General features: G+C 50.3%; 2 protein-coding genes and 1 pseudogene across 5 annotated transcripts in view; 2 read left to right on the forward strand and 1 right to left on the reverse strand.

Moving 5' to 3' along the window:
* LOC307063898 (mitochondrial import inner membrane translocase subunit TIM16) overlaps positions 1-7,834 on the reverse strand; it is a gene marked incomplete at its 5' end in the record, with an annotated part of 66,996 nt that extends 59,162 nt beyond the window's left edge. Inside the window, 4 exons of the mRNA XM_079720243.1 lie at positions 132-202; positions 4,438-4,512; positions 5,309-5,405; positions 7,775-7,834. Coding sequence (XP_079576369.1) covers positions 132-202; positions 4,438-4,512; positions 5,309-5,405; positions 7,775-7,834 — 303 coding nt within the window. The remainder of the gene's footprint in view (positions 1-131; positions 203-4,437; positions 4,513-5,308; positions 5,406-7,774) is intronic.
* Positions 7,835-10,182: 2,348 nt separating this feature from the next.
* Positions 10,183-10,956, forward strand: LOC307062612 (small ribosomal subunit protein eS19-like; annotated as a pseudogene). The gene has a single exon. The product of its transcript is annotated as a small ribosomal subunit protein eS19-like (transcript).
* Positions 10,957-20,189: 9,233 nt separating this feature from the next.
* The window catches only part of DNAJA3 (DnaJ heat shock protein family (Hsp40) member A3), a gene marked incomplete at both ends in the record, with an annotated part of 32,823 nt that continues 30,634 nt past the window's right edge, over positions 20,190-22,378 (forward strand). For 2 of the 3 annotated variants that reach the window (XM_079719366.1, XM_079719365.1), the window contains one exon: positions 20,190-20,400. In XM_079719366.1, coding sequence (XP_079575492.1) covers positions 20,190-20,400 — 211 coding nt within the window. Of the gene's footprint in view, positions 20,479-22,378 lie in introns of all 3 variants that reach the window. The other variant, XM_079719364.1, reaches the window with a different exon arrangement.

A 22,378-nucleotide genomic window follows, 5' to 3' on the forward strand; every position in this document is an offset into this window, starting at 1 on the left:
AGGGTAAGCGCACGGGAGCACACGGGAGCTGGCGTGGGTTGAGGAACTTAGCAGAAGGGGCTGGACTGCAAACCAGCAGGGCCCTGGTGGCTCATAAGGCCTGGAATAGCTCTTCCAGCCGCTCCACTCACCGTCCTGTCAGCTGAGGCCGTGGCCAGGAGGAAGTCATCAAAGGGAGAGAAGTCCAAGTCCGTGACCAGGTCTGAGGGAGAGAAACAGCTGACACAGGCCAGACATGGGCCAGATGTGGGCCCGCCGGAATGTCCTGTTCCAGCCCACCGTGCCCTCTCCCAAGGCCGGGACCACAGCCCAGGCATCTGAGCTGACCCCTCTGCCTACACGGCAGCAGGCTGAAAGTCCTCGAGGGGAGGGCACCTCTGGAGACCACAGGCCAATGCCACAGGCCCCCGCCTGCAACACACATCCCCAAGAGCCCTGCATCCCAGGGTGGTCAAGGGCCCATCACTGGGAGGTTGGCAGGATGATGGGCAGGAAGCTCCTTGGATCACCAGGTGCCTGTATTCGCCCAAAATCCAGAACCCAGCTCAGGTGAATGGATACAAGCGCCGGCCCCCATGGGATTCACATATAGGACAGACTAGAGGCCACCCAGCCCTAACAGACCCTCATCACATCCACAGGGAGACACACACTTCTCTGAAAATGCAGCAAGAGGCGGGCTGTGAACTCAGGGGGGACCCCAAGGTCAGGGGTCAGAGGAGGCTTCCTGCAGGGGGCACAGTGGGCCCTGGAGAATATGGAGGGTGGCACAGGTTAGGACATCGGGTAGGCAGGGGGCTGGAGTGACATGCCTGACCTAGGAGTTCTCTGCCCCTTGACAAGCCAGGGCTGGCCCACCTACAGGAGCGCACCTGGCCCAAGCCCAGGCAGCCAGCTTCTCTCTGAAGGGAGTTAAACCAGGAATGGGAAGCCTAGCGACAGGGTGCCTTAGGGACTGGCCTGGGTGGAGAGCAACCAGCTGGGAGGGAGCTGTCAACTCTCAAACCAGAACCCTCCTAAGGCCTGTGCGTCCAGCTGCTCCTTCAGTTCTGGAAGCTCCCCAAGAGTCTCCCAAATCCCTTTCTGGCTTAAGCAAGCTGGAGTTAGTCTCAGTTCTTTGCAACCAGAGAACCTGAACTGCTCATCTCCAGGGGGCCGGGAGGGGAGGTGGGGCACACGGAGTGAGCCAGAGCCCAGAGGGGAAGTGAGACTGGGGGTTTCAGGGGGACAGAGACAAGGCCAGGGCTCAGGTGTGGGGGCAGTGGAGATGTGAGCAGGACGGCCAGCCCCAAGGCACCAGAGCAAGGAGCACAGTGACCATCCCTACTGCCAGCCTCCCCAGGGGGGCCGAGCAGGTACACTTTCCTCCCAGGCCAGAGCCTGACCCTGGGCATCCTGCCAGAGGAGACGAGGAAGAGAAGGGGCGGGGACTTCCCTGGTGGCACAGTGGTTAAGAATCCACCTGCCAATGCAGGGGACACAGGTTCGATCCCTGGTCTGGGAAGATCCCACACGCCGCGGAGCAACTAAGCCCGTGCGGCACAACTACTGAAGCCCACGTGCCTAGAGCCCGTGCTCCGCAACAAGAGAAGCCCCCACTCACAACTAGAGAAAAGCCTGCGTGCAGCAATGAAGACCCAATGCAGCCAAAAAATAAATAAATAAAATTTTAAAAATTAAAAAAAAAAAAAAAAGGGAAGAGAAGGGGCGGATGGGAAGAGGCACACCTTGGGACAGCCCTAACCTGGACTCCTGGCCACGGAAGCTCTGCCACCCGACCCTGCGGGCTCCTTAAGGGACAGGGCAGGGCCCAGGCTGGGTGCAGACGCTGGCACCTCCAAGGGAATGAGCAGTGGTGATGTGGCCGATCTGAGTGCTCAGTTGTGCCGACAGGCTTGTGGCCTTCATGTGTGTTTATCTCACCAAATCCTCACAACGACCCATCAGGATGGCACTGTGGTGTCATCCCCAACTGGAGGAAGAGGACATGAGGACAGAGAGGTTAAGTAACCTGCCCATAGCTGCACAGCTAAGAAGGGGCAAGGCTGAGGGTCAGGCAGGCAGTCCAACTTCAGAACCTACATCTTCACCGCAACACACGGTGTTTCCCAACTCAGAGCAGGCCCCCAGCCACCACTCCACAGCCCAGTCATGCAGCAACGCTCTCTAGATGCTTCCCAGCCTTCTGCTCCCCTGGACCAAAGGACCACTTGGCCCTGAGCCAAAAGGCAGAAGGTGCCCCTGAAGGCAGGGTGCCCTGAAGTCAGGGCAGCAGCCAGAACCCAGGCCACCACAGTCCCCCCCGCCACCAGCACCTAAGAGGGCAGACCAGTGCCTGGTGCCCAGACAGCAGGTTCTGAGGAGCTGGAGCTCAGCTACCCCCAGAGCAGCTTTCTGGGAAGGCTGCTCCTGCAGGGAGAGGCTCTGGATAGCTGGAGCCACAGTGAGGCTACGATCTGCCAACACAAGTCTGGTTCCCCAGTAACAGGGGGCCCACCACCTTGCAGACAACACCAACTTGAGGCCACTTCCCCATGAGGAAAAAGCATCAAGAAGCAAACAGCATGGTGTCTAAAAACACCTGGGTTCCGATTCTGGCTCTGCCAGCAGCAATGCCAACACTGCTAAATTCTTTAACTCTTTGAGCCTCAGTTTTCTTAGCTGAAAAACTGGTTATTTAAAAACCTACTTCGGGGCTTCCCTGGTGGCGCAGTGGTTAAGAATCCGCCTGCCAATGCAGGGGACACAGGTTCAAGCCCTGGTCCGGGAAGATCTCACATGCCGCGGAGCAACTAAGCCCCTGCACCACAACTACTGAGCCTGAGCTCTAGAGCCTGTGAGCCACAGCCACTGAGCCCGCGTGCCACAACTCCTGAAGCCCACGTGCCTAGAGCCTGTGCTCTGCAACAAGAGAAGCCACCACAATTAGAAGCCCGCACACCACAACGAAGAGCAGCTCCCGCTCACCACAACTAGAGAAAGCCCATGTGCAGCAACGAAGACCCAACGCACCCAAAAAAAAAAAAGAGGTATGAGAATGGATGAGAAAGCAGACTTCATCTACGCGCTACAACATTAGATGGATCGCAAAAACATCATTCCAAATGTAACAGACCAGATTCGAAAGACTAGGTATAGTGTGAATCCATTTATGTGAAACGTCCAGAAAAGGCCAGTCTGTAGAGCAGAAACCAGCAAAGGTTTTCTGTGAAGGCTGGGATAGGAAACGTTTTAGGCTTCAAGGGACATACAGTCTCTGTCTCCTTAACTCTGCAGTTGTTGGAAAAAGCAGCCACAGACGGTAAGTCAATGAAGAGGCGTGGCTGTGTTCCAATAAAACTATTTACAAAGACAGGCAGCAGGCCAGATCTGGCCACACAGTAGCTTGCAGCCCCTGCAGCAGAGGCAGAAAGATCAACGGATGCCTGAGGCTGCAGCGCCCAAGGTAGAAACACATTAACTGCCAAGGGGCACAAGGGGTCTTTCTGGAATAGTGGAAATGTTCTAAGACTGGATGGTGGGATATGCAACCCTGTAACTTTAATAAAAGTCATCGAATCCTTCACTTAAAACAAGTAATGTTTATAGTATGTAAATGATACCTCGATAAAGTTGTTTCAAATTTTAAAAAAGGATTAGGTGAGAAAACGCAGATACACGCTTAGCACCCAGGGAGCTCTCCATCAGTCTTCACTCCTGTCATTTTATTAACCACCATCATCTTCATCAGGACCACTACACTGAGCTGCACACCCAGACCAGGGACGAAGGATCAGCCCCCTTCCCTCACCCAAGGCTGCCCAACAGGCAGCCAGGAGCGCAGTCCAGAAGGTCTGGGCCCATGGCCACTGCAGCTGGACAGAGAAATGGGAGGCAGCTGGGCCAGCACTGCTGTAGCCCAAGGAGAGCAAACTGTTCCCTCAAAGCAGGCAGGCTGCCAGACGGACTGCTGGGCGCCCCCAGAAGCAGCTGTAGTGGTGGACAAAAGCTCTCTTTGTGAGGGCCCATCTCCGGCCCTGCAGCCCAACCAGCCCCCTCCTTGGAGTGCCCTGAGCAGCCTGGCTGGAATGGATGCCTGGTGGTGAGAGGTGATCTGCTGGGCTCCAGGTGAGCACACAGGGCTAAGAACCACATAGGGTTGAGTCTTCTGCAGTGATGGGGAGCCAGCATCAGCCTGGAGCCTGGCACTGGCCGGTGCATATCCCCCTCCTTCCAGCCTGACCACCTGGAGCACCCAGCTTCCCTCCTCTCTGCCCAGGCCACAATTCTCAACCAGGAACCAGCCTTCCAATCTGGACCCCGTCTGTCAGAAGGCACAGAGAGGAGAACAGGAAGGACCCAGCCAGCCACAGGGCTGTGGGACCAGGTGAGTATGAATCCTTGGCCCCAGGGAGGGAGGGGCAAGTTCCAGGCTTCCTGGGTCCAGTCTCCACTCACCTGAATGGCAGCCCAGGTGGGTCACATGTCTCTTGTCCTCTCCCTGGCCTTCCAGGGGCACGATGCCCAGCACGCCTGTCAAACAAACACGGGGACTCTGACTTCAGGCCTAATAGGGATCTGTTACCCAGGACTCCCAGAGCACACAAGACCCAAAATCTCAGCCTTGGACCTTCCCAGAGCCTCCACCAACTGTAAGGCCACACCCTTTGGGACAGAGTGATTGGCAGAGGTTTCGGTTCCTGCCCCACACAAGAGCCTTCTGTGACGTCGACTGTGCAAAGACACTAGGGTAAAAGGATGTCTCTTTAAGGCACTGTGGGTCATAAGCAGTCAGCTTGGGGCTACCAGTTGCCACCTTCCCAGCTTTACCTGAGAAATAAGCCCTCACCCAAGGGCAGCAGAGCTGAGGAACAGGGAGAGAGGTCAGGATACAGTGAGATACAGCTCTGCCTAAAGCCTCTGGAATTCTTAGTTCTATAAACCAAAAAGGTATCCATTTCTTGCTTAAGTCAATTTGAGGTCTGAGTTATCACTGACAACCAAAGAGTCTCAACCAACACAGGGAGCTTTTGCGTTCGTATTGACCCCAGCTGCTCCCAGATGAGGAGTGGATTGCATATGAGGATAGCTGGAAACAAAGGGGACAACCCCCTCCCCACCCTCCAGGCCAAGCCAACATGTTTATACAAAGTGTGCTGGCAATGCCCGAAGCAAAGTCAATCTGCCTACTGTACATTGACCAGTTTGCAGGGGTCTAAGGCCTTCATGGTGCTGACCTCTGAGCCCTGAGAGGCCCCTCCAAGCCTCTGGCCCCACCCTACCTAGGGTGACAATGTCTGAATCCCCACAACCATGTTCACCTCCCTACCTGGACGGTCAGAGTTGAATGCAATTAAGCTGCAGCTGGCTTTGATATGGTTCCCACATGAGGGGACAGTTCCTGCTCGAATGTCACTGATCCAGGTCTGAAAATAAAGAACAAAAACGTGTTGGCCAGGGCTCTGCCTAAAGCAAGGGGTAGGGCATACGGCATAATCCAGGGAACTCTACCTTAAAGGTGCACCATTAGAGATGCATTCCTTAGGATCAAACCCTGTCCCCACTCACACAGTCCCTTAGAAAAGGCAAAATGTCCTTGAAATGATAACCTGTCATTAAGGGGTTGATTTTGCTTATTAAATAAGTTCTCTAATAAGGGGGAGGAAGCTGTCAGAAGGAAGCTTAGGCTGAACAAAGTCAAGAGGCTAACTGGGCAGTGTGTGTGTTGGTGGGGGGTGGAGGGGTTTGATTCTGTTGAAAGGGAGAGAAGCAGAGAAAGGAGAAGTATGCACCTAAGGTAGAAGACAGACTTGACTTCCTCAGCTGCATTGCTGAAGGCCTCCACTAAGTACGGGGTCTCTTCCAAGCCCCAGAAGAAAACACTCAAGCTCAGAGAGGGGAAAATAAAGGCCTTTCCACGAAGTCCCATAGTCAGGTGAACGATGCACCCCCATCAAAAGGCAGTAAGGTTAACACCCACATACGCAGAGGAGCAGAGGAACACTTTTCCTAAAACGGAGGTCGGCGAGGTCCCAGTGTTTCCTGTTGGTTTCAGCACCTCGCAGCATCCCTGCCGCCCGACGATCGAGCACCCACATTTCCCAGCCCACCCACTCACAGTGTCCTGGAAACCACCCCCACCATCCAAGTTTCTAGTTCAATGTTCACCTGCCACGGGTAGAACGTTATCATCTTGCATTATTCTCCCCTCCTGATTCATGTTTCCTATACAAATACAGTGACAGGAAATATCTTTGAAAAGAACCCATCACCTGTTCTCCCATCTCCCTAACATATAAACCATTTTAAGCTCTCCCTGTAATCCCTAATTCCATGACTGTCTGTTTACCTTGTTGGACTGAGGTCCACCCAGAAACAAGCCCCAGAGCTCCTCAAGTACACTCCAGACCCCTCCAAGCATTATTGCACTCAGAGCAACGGTCTTAATGCAAATGGGAGAACCTCTCCACCACCAGCCCCCCACACCCGCTTCAACCTTTTGATGGCTCCCCACTGCACTCAGAGTAAAACCCAACTTTTTCCTGTGGCCCTCAGGCTCTGCAGGCCCACTCTGGACTCATCTGACACCATGCTTCCCTGTCACTGCCCTCCATCCACCCTGGCCCACTTTCCTTCTTCCACCAGGCTCTTTCTCACCCCATTCCTCCTATGGCTGGCTTTTTCTCACCCTTCCTGACGTAGCTTAAATGTCACCTCCTCCCAGCAGCCTTCCCAGACTACCCTACTGAGGTTAACCCCACCTCTAAGTCCATCTCCATCTTCATCTTCATCCCGGCCCCTCATGTGTGTCCTTCAGTGCATTTATTAAAACCTGCATTGCCCTTGCATGCCTGTCTGCTTTCTGGCTGTCTCCCTCAAGAGACTAAGCACCAGAGAGGAAGGAAAATGCTGTCGTGTTCACTGCTGTGGTTCCAGCAGCTGGACACAGCACATGGGACGTGCCCAGGAAATATGGTCCAGAGGATAAAAACCGGGTTTTTGCTCCAGGCTGCCCTCATGTGAGATGGTCCCTGATGGGGTCACCAAAGGTCAGTTTCTAGGCTTCATTATTGGAAGACTCTCACAGGCCTTCCAAATAATGTTTCGCTGTAGACCAAGGATGGCATCATCTCTGAAGCACACCCCTCATCAGGCCTGCTGCCCTTCCAGAGGACTGAGGTGCCCTCCCACCACCTGGTTCAGCTCTTCCTCTGGGCTCCACCTGCTCGGGCTTCCCAGGCCCCACCCAGCCTTTGGCAGCATCACCCCGAAGAGGGGAAGAGCTCACGCCAGCCGCGAGAGGAAGCGCCAGCGGAAACCCGAGGGAGGGGCGCGCTTCTGGCCGAGGAGCTCCCCCTCTCCAGCTGACACACCCGGACTCGCCAAGACCAGGACAGAGAGGGGCATGTCTCTCACACCCCAGCCCCGGGCAGGGGCGATCGGGGCGGCAGGGAGGAGCCGCCCGGCTCGGGGCGATGTCGACCGGAAGCCGGGAAGGCAGACAGCCTCGCAGGCTTCAGGCCTTGGCCCCACTGGGCTGGCTGCGCCGCCTCGGTGGTCCCGGTGCGAGGCGGCCGGGCTAGCGGAACGCAGGGCTCATCGAGAGGCCAGAGAGTGTCCCGGGAGCGCCAGGCTCCGACCGCCGCGTGGCGACGGACGGCCCGGACGACGGCCCCGGGCCTGAAGGGGGAGCGCCTGGGCAGGCGGGCTCGCGGGGGTAGGGAGGGTCCCCGCTCTGGGCCAGAGGAGGGGGAGGGGTGGCCGCTGGGCAAGGGGCGACGGCAGCCGGGCTCACCTCGCGGCGGGGCGGCCGAGCTTCCGTATGCCGGTACTTGGACACCTTGAAGCGGTTCATGGCGGCGGGAACCGCGGCGGGCGCAGCTTCGAGGACCCGGGCGTCGGCTCTCAGGTGCACCGCGAGCAGCCGCGACTCCCGCCTCCTCCCGCCCCACCCACGGCCCGCCGCTCTAGGCCACGCCCCTACGCGCCTCAGGCCAATCGCAGCCCGCTCCGGTCCACCGAGCCACTCCTCCAGCCCCTCTCCCTCCGCGCGCACGCCTCGGGCCCCGCCCTCCGGCCAATCGCCGCTCGGCCTCCCCTGGAGGCCACGCCCCGATGCCGAAGGCCAGGCCGCGCGGGTCGGGAGGTCACGTGCGGCGCGCTGTCCTCCCGTGGTCCCGCCGGGCGTGCGGGACTAGGGGCAACAGCTGCGATTTTTGTGGCCAGGGATTTGCCTCGGGAGGCTTTCCAGTGTGCGGGGCACGCCTTTCCCCGGGAGGAGGGAAAGCAGAAGTGAACTAGCTCCACTTAGGAGACTGGGAACACTCTCAGGGAGAAAGGGGCCGCTGGCAGGGGTCACACAGATAGTGGCAGCGGAGGGTATCCCAGGTCTGATGCAAATCCCTGTCCGTGGGACCTACTCTATAGGCTCCGCATCCCACCCACCCTACTTAGGTCATGTGGGCTCGGTAGGAGGGGAGTTGAAGACTTCAGCGTCCCTTTATAAGGGCGAGTCAGGCTTTGGGCGCGGTGGGGCAAAACTCCTCAAAGGAAATCAATCAATTGCAGATAAGCTGAAAGGGCAGTAGATAAGGGCCACGGAGAATCTTAAACAGCAAATTTGCCCAACCGGCGCTGCTTGGTTAGTCCCCGGACAAACCTGGGGCGATGCACTCCACAAGCCTTTCTCTTCGCTTTGAAAATTGACTCCGTGATTACAGAATATGCTTTCTGCTTGAGAACAGACATAACACCTGCTCAGGCGTGTCTGGAAAGGGGACTTTGATCTGAGGAATGCGAATGATTGGTCGCAACGTCCGCTACTGTGAAAATTCGCCTTCCACAGCCTGCTGCAGACAACAGCCTCAACTTAGGCAGGCTGCCCAGAGGGTAACTCTGAAAGCTTAGTCTGGCGATGGGCACGAATGGACTCCAAAATGCAAGTTCTTTTTTTCAGTTCTCACAGGTAAAATGTGACCACTCAGGGGCCCTTACTGAGTTAAGAGCACCTTTGATCTCCATAAACTAAAGATAGACTGTCAGTAGGGTTGACTGAGGCCTGGGATTTGGAATTCCAAGCAGTCTGGCAGGAGTTCAGCTTTCCCATGGCACATACTCTTCAGACTCTGGAATTCCAGCAGCTTTGGAAAAGGCACCATCAGTACAGTTTTGAGTTCGTGTGGTGTTCAGTTACTGCAGGTGTCGCTTATGCTTTTTTTTTTAATTGTGGCAAAAAACATATAAAATCTAACATTTTTACCTGTACAGTTCAGGAGTGTTAAAGACATTCACAGTGTTGTGCAACAGATATCCAGAACTTTTTCAAGGAAAGCTGGAACTATAGCCATTAAGCAACAGCTCCCCATTTCCCCTTCAACCCATAGTAATCATTATTCTGCTTCCTGTTTCCATGAATTTGACTACTTTAGATACCAAATATAAGTGGAATCATGCACCATTTGTCCTTTTGTGACTGGCTTATTTCATTGTAATGTCATCAAGGCTCATCCCTGCTGTAGCATGTGACAGAATTTCCATCCTTCTTAAGACTGGATAATATTCTGTTGCATGTATTTACCACATTTTGTTTATTCATTTGTCCATCAATGGTTACTTGGGTTCACCCACCTCTTGGCTATTGTGAGTAATGCTTCTAAGAACATGGCTGTGCATATATCTCTTCGGGACTCTGCTTTCAATACTTTTGGATATATACCCAGAAGTGGGATTGTTAGAGCATATGGTAGTTCTATTTTAAATTTTCTGAGAGATCTCCATACCAGATATTGTTTTTAGAATTACAGTTACTAAAAGTTAGGGTTTTAAAAAATATTTATTTATTTATTTGGGTTGCAGTGGGTCTTAGTTGCGGCACGAGGGATCTTTAGTTGCAGTGTGTGGACTTCTTAGTTGCAGCATTTGTGTGGGATCTAGTTCCCTGACCAAGGATCGAACGCAGGCCCCCTCCGTTGGGAGCACAGAGTCTTACCCACTGGACCACCAGGGAAGCCCTACTAAAAGTTTATTACTAGCCTTTAGTTACTGTTGGTTGTTTGGTTAATTCTACAGTATGCAGTAACCCCTATTTGCATCAACTGTATTTGACTTATAACTTTCCAGTACGGGGACATTCAGACATTATGTATTGTGGTTCAAATATAAATCAACTGTAGACCTAAAACTATAAAATTCCTAGAAGAAAACATGGGGCAAAAGCTTCACAACAACCTTTCCCCTGGCTGGCAGCTTGGAGGCTGCACGATGCCTGGAGTTACTGTAAAAGACGTGTGAACCAGCAGGAGTTCGTCAGAGCTCTCGCAGCCTTCCTCAAAAAGTCCGGGAAGGGCTTCCCTGGTGGCGCAGTGGTTGAGAGTCCGCCTGCTGATGCAGGGGACACGGGTTCGTGCCCCGGTCCGGGAAGATCCCACCTGCCGCGGAGCGGCTGGGCCCGTGAGCCATGGCCGCTGAGCCTGCGCGTCTGGAGCCTGTGCTCTGTAGTGGGAGAGGCCACAGCAGTGAGAGGCCTGCATACCGCAAAAAAAAAAAAAAAAAAAAAGTCCGCGAAGCTTAAAGTCCCTGAATGGGTGGACACTGTCAAGCTAGCCAAGCATAGAGAGCTCGCTCCCTACGATGAGAACTGGTTCTACACACAAGCTGCTTCCACAGCACGGCACCTGTACCTCCAGGGCAGCGCTGGGGTTGGTTCCATGACCAAGAACTATGAGGGGTGTCAGAGACATGGTGTCATGCCCAGCCACTTCAGCAGAGGCTCCAAGAGCGTGGCCCGTCAGGTCCTCCAAGCCCTGGAGGGGCTGAAAATGGTGGAAAAGGACCAAGATGGGGGCTGCAAACTAACACCTCACGGACAGAGAGATCTGGATGGAATCGCTGGACAGGTGGCAGCTGCCAACAAGAAGCATTAAAACAAATTATGCTGGGTTAATAAATTGCCTCATTCGTAAAAAAAAAACCAAAAAACTTCACAGCATTGGATTTGGCAATGAATTTTTGGATATGACACCAAAGGTACAGGCAAAAAAGAAAAAATAGACAAACTGGACTTCATAAGAAGTTTTTAAATTTGTGCATCAAAAGACACTGTCGGGGGCTTCCCTGGTGGTGCAGTGGTTAAGAATCTGCCTGCCAATGCAAGGGACACGGGTTTGAGCCCTGGTCTGGGAAGATCCCGCATGCTGCAGCTGCAACTAAGCCCGTGCTCCACAACTACTGAGCCTGTGCTCTAGAGCCCGTGAGTCACAACTACTGAAGCCCGCACGCCTAGAGCCTGTGCTCTACAACAAGAAAAGCCACCGCAATGAGAAGCCCGCGCACCGCAATGAAGAGTATTTTCCACTCACCGCAACTAGAGAAAGCCCAAGCTCAGCAATGAAGACCCAACGCAGCCAAAAATAAATAAATAAATAAATAGATTTATTTTTTAAAAAAGAGAAATACTGTCAGCAGAGTGAAAGGCAACACACAGGGTGGGAGAAAATATCTGCAAATCATAGATCTGATAAGGGATTAATATCCAGAATATATAAAGAATTCCTAAAACTTAACGACAACAAAAAACCTACCTAGGGACTTCCCTGGTGGTCCAGTGGTAAAGAACCTGCCTTCCAATTCAGGGGACAAGGGTTTGATCCCTGACTGGGGAACTAAGATCCCACATGCCGCGGGGCAACTAAGCCTGTGTGCCACAACTATTGAGCTCATGTGCCTCAACAAGAGAGCTCGTGTGCCGCAAACTACAGGGCCCGCGCTCCCTGGAGCCATCCCACCACAACTAGAGGAGAAAACCCCGCATACCACAACTAGAGAGAAGCCTGAGCACAGCAGAGACCACGCGCCGTAATGAAAGATCCTGCATACCTCAACGAAGATCCCATGTGCTGCAACTAACACTTGACACAGCCAAAAAAATAAGGAAAATAAATAAATATTTTTAAAAAGTTTTAAAGGAAAAACCTACCTCATTTTATTTTTTTTAAATAAATTTATTTATTTTATTTTTGGCTGTGTTGAGTCCTCGCTGCTGCACACGGGCTCTCTCTAGTTGCAGAGAGCGGGGGCTGTTTGTTGCCGTGCACAGGCTTCTCAGTACGGTGGCCTCTCTTGTTGCGGAGCACGGGCTCTAGGCTCATGGGCTCATGGGCTTCAGTAGTTGTGGCGCACGGGCTTAGTTGTGCTGCAGCATGTGGGATCTTCCCAGACCAGGGCTCAAACCCGTGTCCCCTGCATTGGCAGGCAGACTCTCAACCACTGAGCCACCAGGGAAGCCCCTACCTAATTTTAAAATGAGCAAAGGACTTGATAGATATTGCTCCAAAGAAGATATACACATGGCCAATTAGCACATGAAAAGATGCTCAACATCACTACTCATCAGAGAAATGCAAATCAAGACTACAATAAGTTAACATTTCACACCCAGTAGGATAGCTACTATCAAAAACAAAACAAAATGAAAAACAAAACCCAGAAAAACAGAAAGTAAGAAGCCTTAAAGAGGATTTAGAGTAATTGGAACCCTTGTACGTGGTTGGTGGGAATGTAAAATGATATAGCCACTGTGGAAAACTTTATGACAGTTCCTTAAAAAATTAAAATAAAACTGCCACATGATCCAAGAATTTCACTTTTGGGTACATACCCAAAAGAATTGAAAACAGAGTCACAAAGAAATATTTGCATGCCTATGTTCATAGCAGCATTATTCACAATAGCTAAAACATGGAAGAATCCAAATGTACATTGATGGATGAGTGGATAATCAAAATGTGGTATATACATTCATTGGAATATTGTTTAAAGTAATTAGCTTTTAAAAAGAAAGACAATCAGGGGGCTTCCCTGGTGGCACAGTGGTTAAGAATCCTCCTGCCAATGCAGGGAACACAGGTTTGAGCCCTGGTCTGGGAAGATCCCACACGCCTCGAAACAACTAAGCCTGTGCACCACAACTACTGAGCCTGCACTCTAGAGCCCGTAAGCCACAACTACTGAGCCCAAGTGCCACAACTACTGAAGCCCTCGTGCCTAGAGCCTGTGCTCTGCAACAAGAGAAGCCACCGCAATGAGAAGCCTATGCACTGCAACGAAGAGTAACCCCCACTCGCCACAACTAGAGAAAGCCCGTGTGCAGCAATGAAGACCCAACGCAGCCAAAAATAAATAAATAAGATAAAAAAAAAGACAATCAGGAATTCTGTGGCAGTCCAGTGGCTGGGACTCTTCACTTTCCCTGCTGAGGGCTGGGGTTCAATCCCTGGTCAGGGAACTAAGATCCCACAAGCCTCATGGCGCAGCCAAAAAAAAAAAAAGGAAAGAAAATCTGCAAGATGCAGATTTCATCAGGCATAGATGAAACTTGAGAACAAAAAGATAAATACCATGCGATTCCATTTATGAGGTACTTAGAGTACTCAAAATCATAGAGATGGAAAGTAGAATGGTGGTTGCCAGGGGCTGGGGGAGGAGGAAGTGGGGAGTTTAATGGGTATAGAGTTTCAGTTTTACAGGATGAAAAGAGTTTGGAGATGGATGGTGGTGATGGTTGCACAAAATTATACATATATTTAATACCACTGAACTGTGCCCTTAAAATAGTTAAGATGTTAAATTTTATTATGTGCATTTTCCCACAATAAAAAAAATATAAGTCAACTATACACCTACTGCAAAAGTTCATTGTAAACCTCCCAGATTTGCTTGATGTCACTTCATTATTATCCCTGAATTACTTGTGTTTTTTTTAATGTACCATTATGTCAGGTGGGCCTAAATGGGCACAGTCAGAAAGCGAGAAAGCCTTTAACCCCCAGAGGTAACAAATGGATATGCCATGGGCTAAATCTGGTCTACAGATATGTTTTAGTGGTTCATATGGTGTTTTAAAAATTGGGAAGCTTCAAAAAAGTTTGGATTTCAGATCTCTTGAAAAACGGAAAGATCTGGCAACGCTAGGTCCACATCCCTAAGTGGCTAAAATGCGCTGGAGCTGACAGCAACTGCCACTTTTAAAACATGTTTTCCTCACTCATCATAGTCCCACCAGCCCCTGTGGTCTTTTTTTTTTTTTTTTAATACTACTGTTGTTTTTGTAAAATATTTATTTATTTATTTGGCTGCATAGGGTCTTAGTTGAGGTACATGGGATCTTCATTGCTGCATGCAAGATTTCCATTTGGCATGTGGGATCTTTAGTTGATTACTTTTGGCTGTGCTGGATCTTCGTTGCTGCCCGTGGGTTTTCTCTAGTTGCAGCAAGCTGGGGCTACTCTCGATTGGGGTGCACGGGCTTCTCACTGTCGTGGCTTCTCTAGTTGCAGAGCACAGGCTCTAGGCGCCTGGGCTTCAGTAGTTATGGCTCGTGGGCCCTAGAGCACAGGCTCAGTAGTTGTGGCGCACAGGCTTAGTTGCTCCGCGGCAGGTGGGATCTTCCTGAACCAGGGCTCAAACCTGTGTCCCCCGCATTGGCAGGTGGATTCTTAACCACTATACCACCAGGGAAGTCCCAGCCCCTGTGGTCTTATGCACAGCCACTCCACTCTTGTGCTTTACCTGTCTGGTCCTGGCACCTGGGTTTGTGATCCCCTGACCTTCTCTCCCAGGAGAGAAAGAGGCCATGCCCCTGGCTGTGCTGGGTCATGTGACTATTGCCACAAACTGGGGGCTGGTGGAAGCAGAGTAGAAGAATGTCAACTTTTCCATTGCCATAGTGATGAACCTGAGCTCCACAGCAGGGGAGACGGAAGGGCCAGAGGGACATCATCAAGGCCCAGAGAATGACCATCTCACGTGTTCCCAGGTCCATTCTGGCTGAGTGATCACTGGAGAATAATTTTAGTAGAGTTCAGAGCTCTAAGGCTGCTGCAGACTTGAGCAGAATAAATTAGTTCATGGATTGCAAAGTTGAACTGACAGCCTCCAAGATTCCTTCCAGCCCCTCAAGCCTATGAATTGACAGCTTTGTCTCTTTGCACTCCTAGAAACCCCATTTCACTGTCTATAAGGACACAGGAAGACACCTCTCTACCTTAAAAGGCAGCCTATCAAAACGTGGATCAAATTTCAATAGGGCGGATGTCTGGTTAGCTTGGTGCCTGGCAGGATGATTTCAATTTCACAGGTCCTATTTCCAAGAGTAATTAATAATGAACAAGAATTTGGGAGTCCATTGTAGTGAGGTCCTCATTCTAGAAAACTCAAAACACTTCGTGTAACCACAGGAAGAGACATCAGCAGAAAAAAAAGGGACGAGCAAGAAGAAAGCAAAAAAAAAAAACCACACAAAAGCGTTAAAGAGCCTTAGGATGCATCTTTATTTTCAGCTGTGATGCCAAAGAGAGGAATTTTCTGACATGCTGTTCCCTTAATCTTCTGTAAAGTCAGTTGTTTCCATAAATTAGAATTTTTGCAAGAGAGGGAGGCATGAGGCCAGCTTCAGTGCCAATAACAAATTATTTAGATCTAGTTATCTGCCCCTGAAATGGTTGTCTATTAAAATACACAGAAGCACATGTAGTTATTTCAGCACAGGAAACGAACAATTAAGCAACAAAATACATTTCAAAAATGGAGAAAAACATGACAGTGCACCTTGTATTATTATTTTGTTGTTTATGGAGGTGTACCCATGTAGTCTTGGGGCTCTGAAGTTTTACTACATCTAGTGATTTGTTCTGATTTTTTTTTACAATAACTTGCAAACTATTTATATATATATTTTTGGCCGTGCCGTGTGGCATGCAGGATCTTAGTTCCCCCAACCAGGGATCTAACCCGTGCCCCCTACAATGGAAGCATGGGGTCTTAACCACTGGACTGCCAGGGAAGTCCCCAAAATATTTTAACAGAAACACAAAATTTAACTTTTGTGGTGATAATTCACAACTAAAGGACATTTCCATAGAAAAGACTGTCATTTACTAAGGTGATGTTTTTCACTTTGGAGTCTACTGATCACCAGGATATCCACAGCTTTATTCTCAGCATCTGTGGTTCTTTTTTTTCTTTAGGAGTTCCTTTCATTTCTCAGGTTTGTGAAACATTGTTTAAGTTTAAGCCTAGTTTGGGCAGAAGAGTATTTAGCTGGGAGCTGAAACCACTTGTGTTTTTTTCATTTTTTGGGGGTTTTTTTTGCGGTACATGGGCCTCTCACTGTTGTGGCCTCTCCCGTTGCGGAGCACAGGCTCAGGACGCGCAGGCTCAGCGGCCATGGCTCACGGGCCCAGCCGCTCCACGGCATGTGGGATCTTCCCGGACCGGGGCACGAACCCGTGTCCCCTGCATCGGCAAGCGGACTCTCAACAACTGTGCCATCTGGGAAGCCCTTGTGTTTTTTTTTAAAGGGCCTTTTAGGAAATCATTAGCATGAAAGTCCTGTTGGGAATACCCAGGTGAGCCAGGCAAGGATATAGTTCATCTTGTACTGCAGGGAACTGCACCCACTGCAGAGGTCATGCCTGGGAACATCTGGGTCCCACATTCCACACTCCCTCGGAATTGTCCCATACTCTCTTGGGGAGGAAAGGAAATGCTACAACTAGAGAAATTGTGACCCTGCTTGTATTGCCTCTGAAGGCTTAGGCCCTTCTGCCCTCCTGGGAAGGGCTCCTCACTCATATGGAGAAGGAGCAGTGGTCCCATCATGTAGCCGTGGACTTGGGCAGTCCCATAGTACCTCAGAAGCCCAATGTCCACTGGAAATCACAGGGTAGACCCTCTAGTCTCCCTTTGCCTTCAGCCTGGCACGCTGGAGGACCACACTTAAATTCCCTGCTAGTGCTCCCAGATCTCCCCACCTCGGGACAGCCAGAAAGGGCGCAGTAGAATAGTAAAATGAGAAGTGCAGACAGGAAGATGCTTGCGAAACTTGTCTGTCTTTTGCAAAACGCTTGTTTCTCCTTAAAGCTGAAGTTTTTGGCTTTAGACCAGAGAAGGGGGCGGGGGGGTGAGGAAGCAGGGAAGGATACCCAGGACATATTTTGCCTGAAAGTGTGGGTAGGTGTCACCTGTGCGCTCATCCCAGTTTTTAGCCACAGCCTGGGATGGATCCATTTGTGTTCCGTCACAGCTAAAGTCCTTGGGTGGCGGCGAAATCATCTGTAGGTGAGGGTGGTAATAAATACTTGCCCTGCCTCCCTCCTTTTGTTGTAAAAAGCAAATGAAATTCTGCATGAGAAAGTGCTTTGTAAACTATCCAGGGTTATATGACTGGGATCTACTGATCACAATTTACCAAGGCACACGGTTTAAAGAGAAGAGCTCTAGTTTTGCTGTTAAAAGATCTTAGTCCACCCACTCACCAGCTGTGTGAACTTGGACAAGTCTTTTCACTTTTCAGAGCTTATTTTGGTGTTATTTTGTGGTGAGGGTGAGGAGTCCATTTGTAAAAATGGGAATAGCCTCTGCCCTACTAACCCACAGGGTTGTGATTGTATCAAGATAGAAAACATGAGAAAGTTCTTTGTGAGCTGGAGACTGTTCTTAGCACAGCCAAAGTTTTCCAATCTCTCCATAGTCACCAATTACCTGAAATTGGTCCCATCGATATCTCAGTCGTGTTCAGTCCAAATAATAATAACTCATTATCTTTTTCCCAAAAAACTGCTTCTTTCCTGGGATTTTTAGCTTGGAATGACTGCTGTTTGGAGAACATAAAAAAAGCCTATTCGTTGTCTCCAAACAACCATCGACTCAAGATGATTCAGGAAGCACAGACCAAGGACCACTGCTGTGGAGATTTCCCAAGCTTTGTAATCTACTCATGTTTAGTAATTGTATCATCTCTTGTTTTTCTATGGTGACTAGCAGTGAGAGAAAGCAGGCACAGCCCTAGGCTGCTCTCACCAGGGAGTCTTGCCAGAGGCTTCCGTGTTCTCTCCAGGGCCTTTTTCCCCTCCTTTAGTAGTCACCCTCACCTACTCCATTCCCTTGGGGCTCTCTGCTTCATAACAGAAAATATGGCCTCTCCAACAATCAGCCTTCCTGCTATCCCCTAAAACAAGAACACACACCCACTTTTGGTGTGGAGGATCTTCACTGTTAATCACTGTGGGGAAGTAGATGGGGGGAGGGGCTGGTACTAAAATACAAAAAAATGAGGAAGTTACAAAGCTGACAAAGTTTTCATATTAGTGAGCCCTCCTCTAGTTCCTCTGAGGTTGTAAATGAAAATCCCTTTGGCTCTTGTTCTCAGCTTTTATTCCTAAAAGCTGTACTTCTCATCCAGCACCCTCCCCCCTCCCCTTAGGTTTTCGGATCCCTTTGGGCAAGTAACTGTCTGCGTTCTCCTTGGTGTTCCAGTGCTTAGCATAGAGCCTGGCACATAGGACTGACATATATTGAGCACTTACTATGTGCCAAGTACAGTATGAAGGCTTTACATGGATTATCTTACTCTGTCCTCAGATGATCCTTTGAGGTAGTTACTATTATGCCCCCATTTTAGAGAAAGGGAACTGAGGGACTTCCCTGGTGGCCTGGTCCAATGGTTAAGACTCCACATTTCCACTGCAGCGGGCACAGGTTCGATACCTGGTCAGGGAACTAAGATTTTGTGTGCCGCGTGGCGCAGCCAAAAAAAAAAGAGAAAGGAAACTGAGGCACAGAGAGGTAAAGTAAGTGGTCCAAGGACACACTGCTGGTATATGGCAGAGCTGGGATTCAGTCCCAGGCAGTCTGACTCCATAGCCCATAAGCTTAAGCACTATGCTGGAGACATTTAAATATTAAACAAACTCTTTTCCCCACTTCCCATCCCATGGACAGCCTTTTCCTTGTTTCTCTAGAACGTCCCTTACTCACCTCAGTCCTCTACATTTCCTAGCGCAAACTCTCAACTATTTCTTGCAGTTTACAACAGCCTCATAACTCTTCTTCACTGGACCAGTGGTTTTTAACCTTCTTTCAATTTCAGAGCCTGTGGAGAATTTGATTGATGAAAGCTATGGGTATTTCCCCAGACTTATATCCACATACACAAAAATTTCATCTATAATGGGGGAAGGGGCAAGGAGCACAGACCATCTTAAATTCATCCATCAGCCCTCAGGTTACCTTTCTATTGTTAGGGGTGGTGGTGGTAGGAGTGTGAAAGCAGAAACCCCTCTACAGGACTTACCAGGCCAGGTTTATCTTTCCAGCCTCATCTCCAGTCACACACCCCAAGTTTAGAGCGTACAGGACAAGCACTTTCACGTCTGCTTTTGAAGTTCTTGCTGCTTAGAATACTCTTCCCCTCCACCGCTACTTGACACACTTTTCACCAAAGTCCAACTCGAATGTCACCTCTCAGATGCCTTCCCTGACACCCCAATGCCCCCGACCTATTTGAGAAACTCCTTCACCTGTGTGCCTGTAACACTGTTTATACCTACGATAGCACTGATCACATTATCTTAGTTGCCAAGGAGCCTGTTTCTCACGAGTCATCGTGAGCTCCTCCAAAGTAGGGATGGTATGTCATTCATCATTGCATCCTCGACATTCTAGAGCGCGCGGGACACCTAATACGTGCCCAAAACGTTTATTAAATTAGTTTTCGGGTAGCTCGGCTCACATTCAGCGATCGGCAAGTTCACTACAGGTTTGGAAAAGACAAATACGCTTAGGAGAGAGCTGAGGGATCAAAGTTCTTTTTGTGGGGAATCAGCCAGAGGGAGAGTGAGCTTGAGGCCTGGATCTGGGAGTAGGGCAGAGACCGCAGCCGCTTGCGCCGACGCCGGGTGAGTAAGCCTCAAGCAAGGAGACCTAAGACTCAGGGTCAGGAGGAAGGAAGCCGCGCGCAGCATGCTGAGATCTGCGCTACTAACGGCCGCATTGCACGCCGGGGTTTGTAGTCCCGCCCCTTGCCGGGCCCCTCAGAACAGTTACATTCCGCTGCAGTCAACCACGCCCTTATACAGATAAGGTACAGTATTGATCGTCCAGCACAGAATGACTAGGCTCTTTAAGGCAACTTACCTATTAGCACTTTTTAGAGCAAACATCATTTCGGCGTCGGCTACGAAGAAAGCGCATTGGGTGCGGACGCGCATGCGCAACGCGCCCGTGCGCCCGGGTGTGTGCGTGTGTCTCCCTCACTTCCCCCGCGAGTGAACGCAGCGGGCCCCGCCCCCAGAAGTGCCGGCTCTGCGCGCGTGCGTAGTCCGCGTGAGACCGCCTTGAGCCGGGTGGCGCAGGCGCAGTGTCCCCGGGCCAAAATGGCGGCGCGGTGCTCCACACGCTGGTTGCTGGTGGCCGTGGGGACTCCGCGGCTGCCGGCTGCAGCGGGGAGGGGTGCTCGGCCGCCCATGGGGGGCGTGGTGGGGGCGTCGCTGGGCCGCAGTCTGAGCGTCCCCGCCTTTGCGCCTTCCCTGGGAGCTCGCGGTCCCGGGGCGCTGCTGACATTGAGACCTGGTGTCAGCCTCACAGGTGAGTGCAGGCTCCAGCGCCCGAGTGAGGGGCTCCAAGGCCTGGAAAGGAGTGACTTGCTTCGCTCCGACTACGGCGGTAGTGGGGTGGAGCGTGTCTTCTGATCTACATGCAGAATCGCTTGGGGGAGATGGGCCAGCAGGAGGCAGAGAGACCCAAATGGCTACTCAGAGGTGGTAAACGAGGGAGAGCTGCGTGGAGCCTCCGGCGGCGGGGATGAAACGCCCCGCAGCCGTGAACCTTCACCTCTCTGTAAACATTTCTGGAGGCCTCTTTCCGGCCTGCCGCTGCTCCCCTGCCCAATTCCTTTCCCTTCCCTCTACCTCCTAACCTGTAATGGAAGGGAAAAGGTAACTGCCATTCGGTGAGTACCTGCTCATTGGCTAGCTGGGCACTTTGTGCTTCTTCTTACTTGATGGTAACAACAACCCTGCAAGGTGGGGCTCATCATCCCCATTTTAAAGAGTGGGGAACTGAGGTTCTAGCAGAGGAGTTGACCCGCCCAAGGTCATAAAGTTAGATAAGGAGAGTTGTCCCAAACCCAGAGCTGTTCTTCCATAGCTTACGCTCTCCACCACATGGTGTAAATCGAAGGACATACTTACTGTTTTTTAGAAGTCCCCCTTTTTTTTTTTTTTTTTGCGGTACGCGGGCCTCTCACTGTTGTGGCCTCTCCCGTTGCGGAGCACAGGCTCCGGACGCGCAGGCTCAGCGGCCATGGCTCACGGGCCCAGCCGCTCCGCGGCAGGTGGGATCTTCCCGGACCGGGGCACGAACCCGTGTCCCCTGCATCGGCAGGCGGACTCTCAACCACTGCGCCAGCAGGGAAGCCCTAGAAGTCCCTTTTGATTGACATATATACACTAGTATGTATAAAGTAGATAACTAATAAGAGCCTGCTGTATAAAAAATAAATAAAATTCAAAAAAAAGAAAGAAGTTCTTATGTTGGTCATTGATGCAAACTAATATATATTGAGCACTTACTATGCACCAGGCATGGATCATTTCCATGTGATAAACACTGCTATTAATTCTATTTTATAGATTAAAAAATTGAGGCTTAGATGTTAACTTGTAGAATGTCACAAAGCTAGAAAGTAGTTGAGCCTTGATTCAAAACCTGCTGCTTTCTTAATTGCTGGAGGTGATGTTGAATTAGTATATGTTAAACCTTTTAAGTGTTTAGCTATGATGGTTTCTTATGCTGTGTGTTGGGTGACTTCCCTTATAGTGAGATAAGGAAGGAAGGAGGAAACAGTGAACAACCAACGATGTGCCTGGATTGTGCTAGATGTTTGTGTTCCCTAGAATTTGTGCAAATGATATTTAAGCTATAAACTTACAAAGATGATTAATTAGAGGGTCCTGGCAAGGTAATTTACACAAGATAATTTCCTATTGAGATCCAATTTTTAATGCTTACATAAAAGCCAGTAATTAAAGTATCAGTAATTGTTATTACCTTGTACAGTGAACACTACTCCAGTAATGTGTGTACGACCTGGGTGGATTATTTAATCCTTTTGTGCCTCTCATTCCTTAATTGAAAATTTTTTTATTTACAGGTATTTATTGAGGACTTGTCATATGCTAGGTACTGTTCTAGGTACGGGGGGTACAGCAGAGAACAAAGAGATTGGATGTGGTTTTGGTCAGAATGGTCCCATTTTTAAATTCTGTTCCTGCCACCTATATTTCCTCATGGATGGATGGATGGAGCAGTAGTCTGCCCAGGTTTCCTCAGGATATTTGGATCAATGTCATGCTGTATTTCTCAGTATCAGCAAAAGTGGTCATTTTTAGGTTTTGCCAACGTTTTCTAATGTCAAGGTTGTTGTGAATAGAATTTGACTACATCTTTATGCTCAATTATTAATTCCTTAGATACCTATTAAGCTAAATTAGTTCATATCACATTTGTCCAGGTTTGGGAACATTTTTTGATAATTGTGTATATATATGTGTATGTGTGAGAG

The sequence above is a fragment of the Hyperoodon ampullatus genome (assembly GCF_949752795.1).
Source record: "Hyperoodon ampullatus genome assembly, chromosome: 14".
In the NCBI taxonomy this organism is placed as follows: Eukaryota; Metazoa; Chordata; class Mammalia; order Artiodactyla; family Ziphiidae; genus Hyperoodon; species Hyperoodon ampullatus.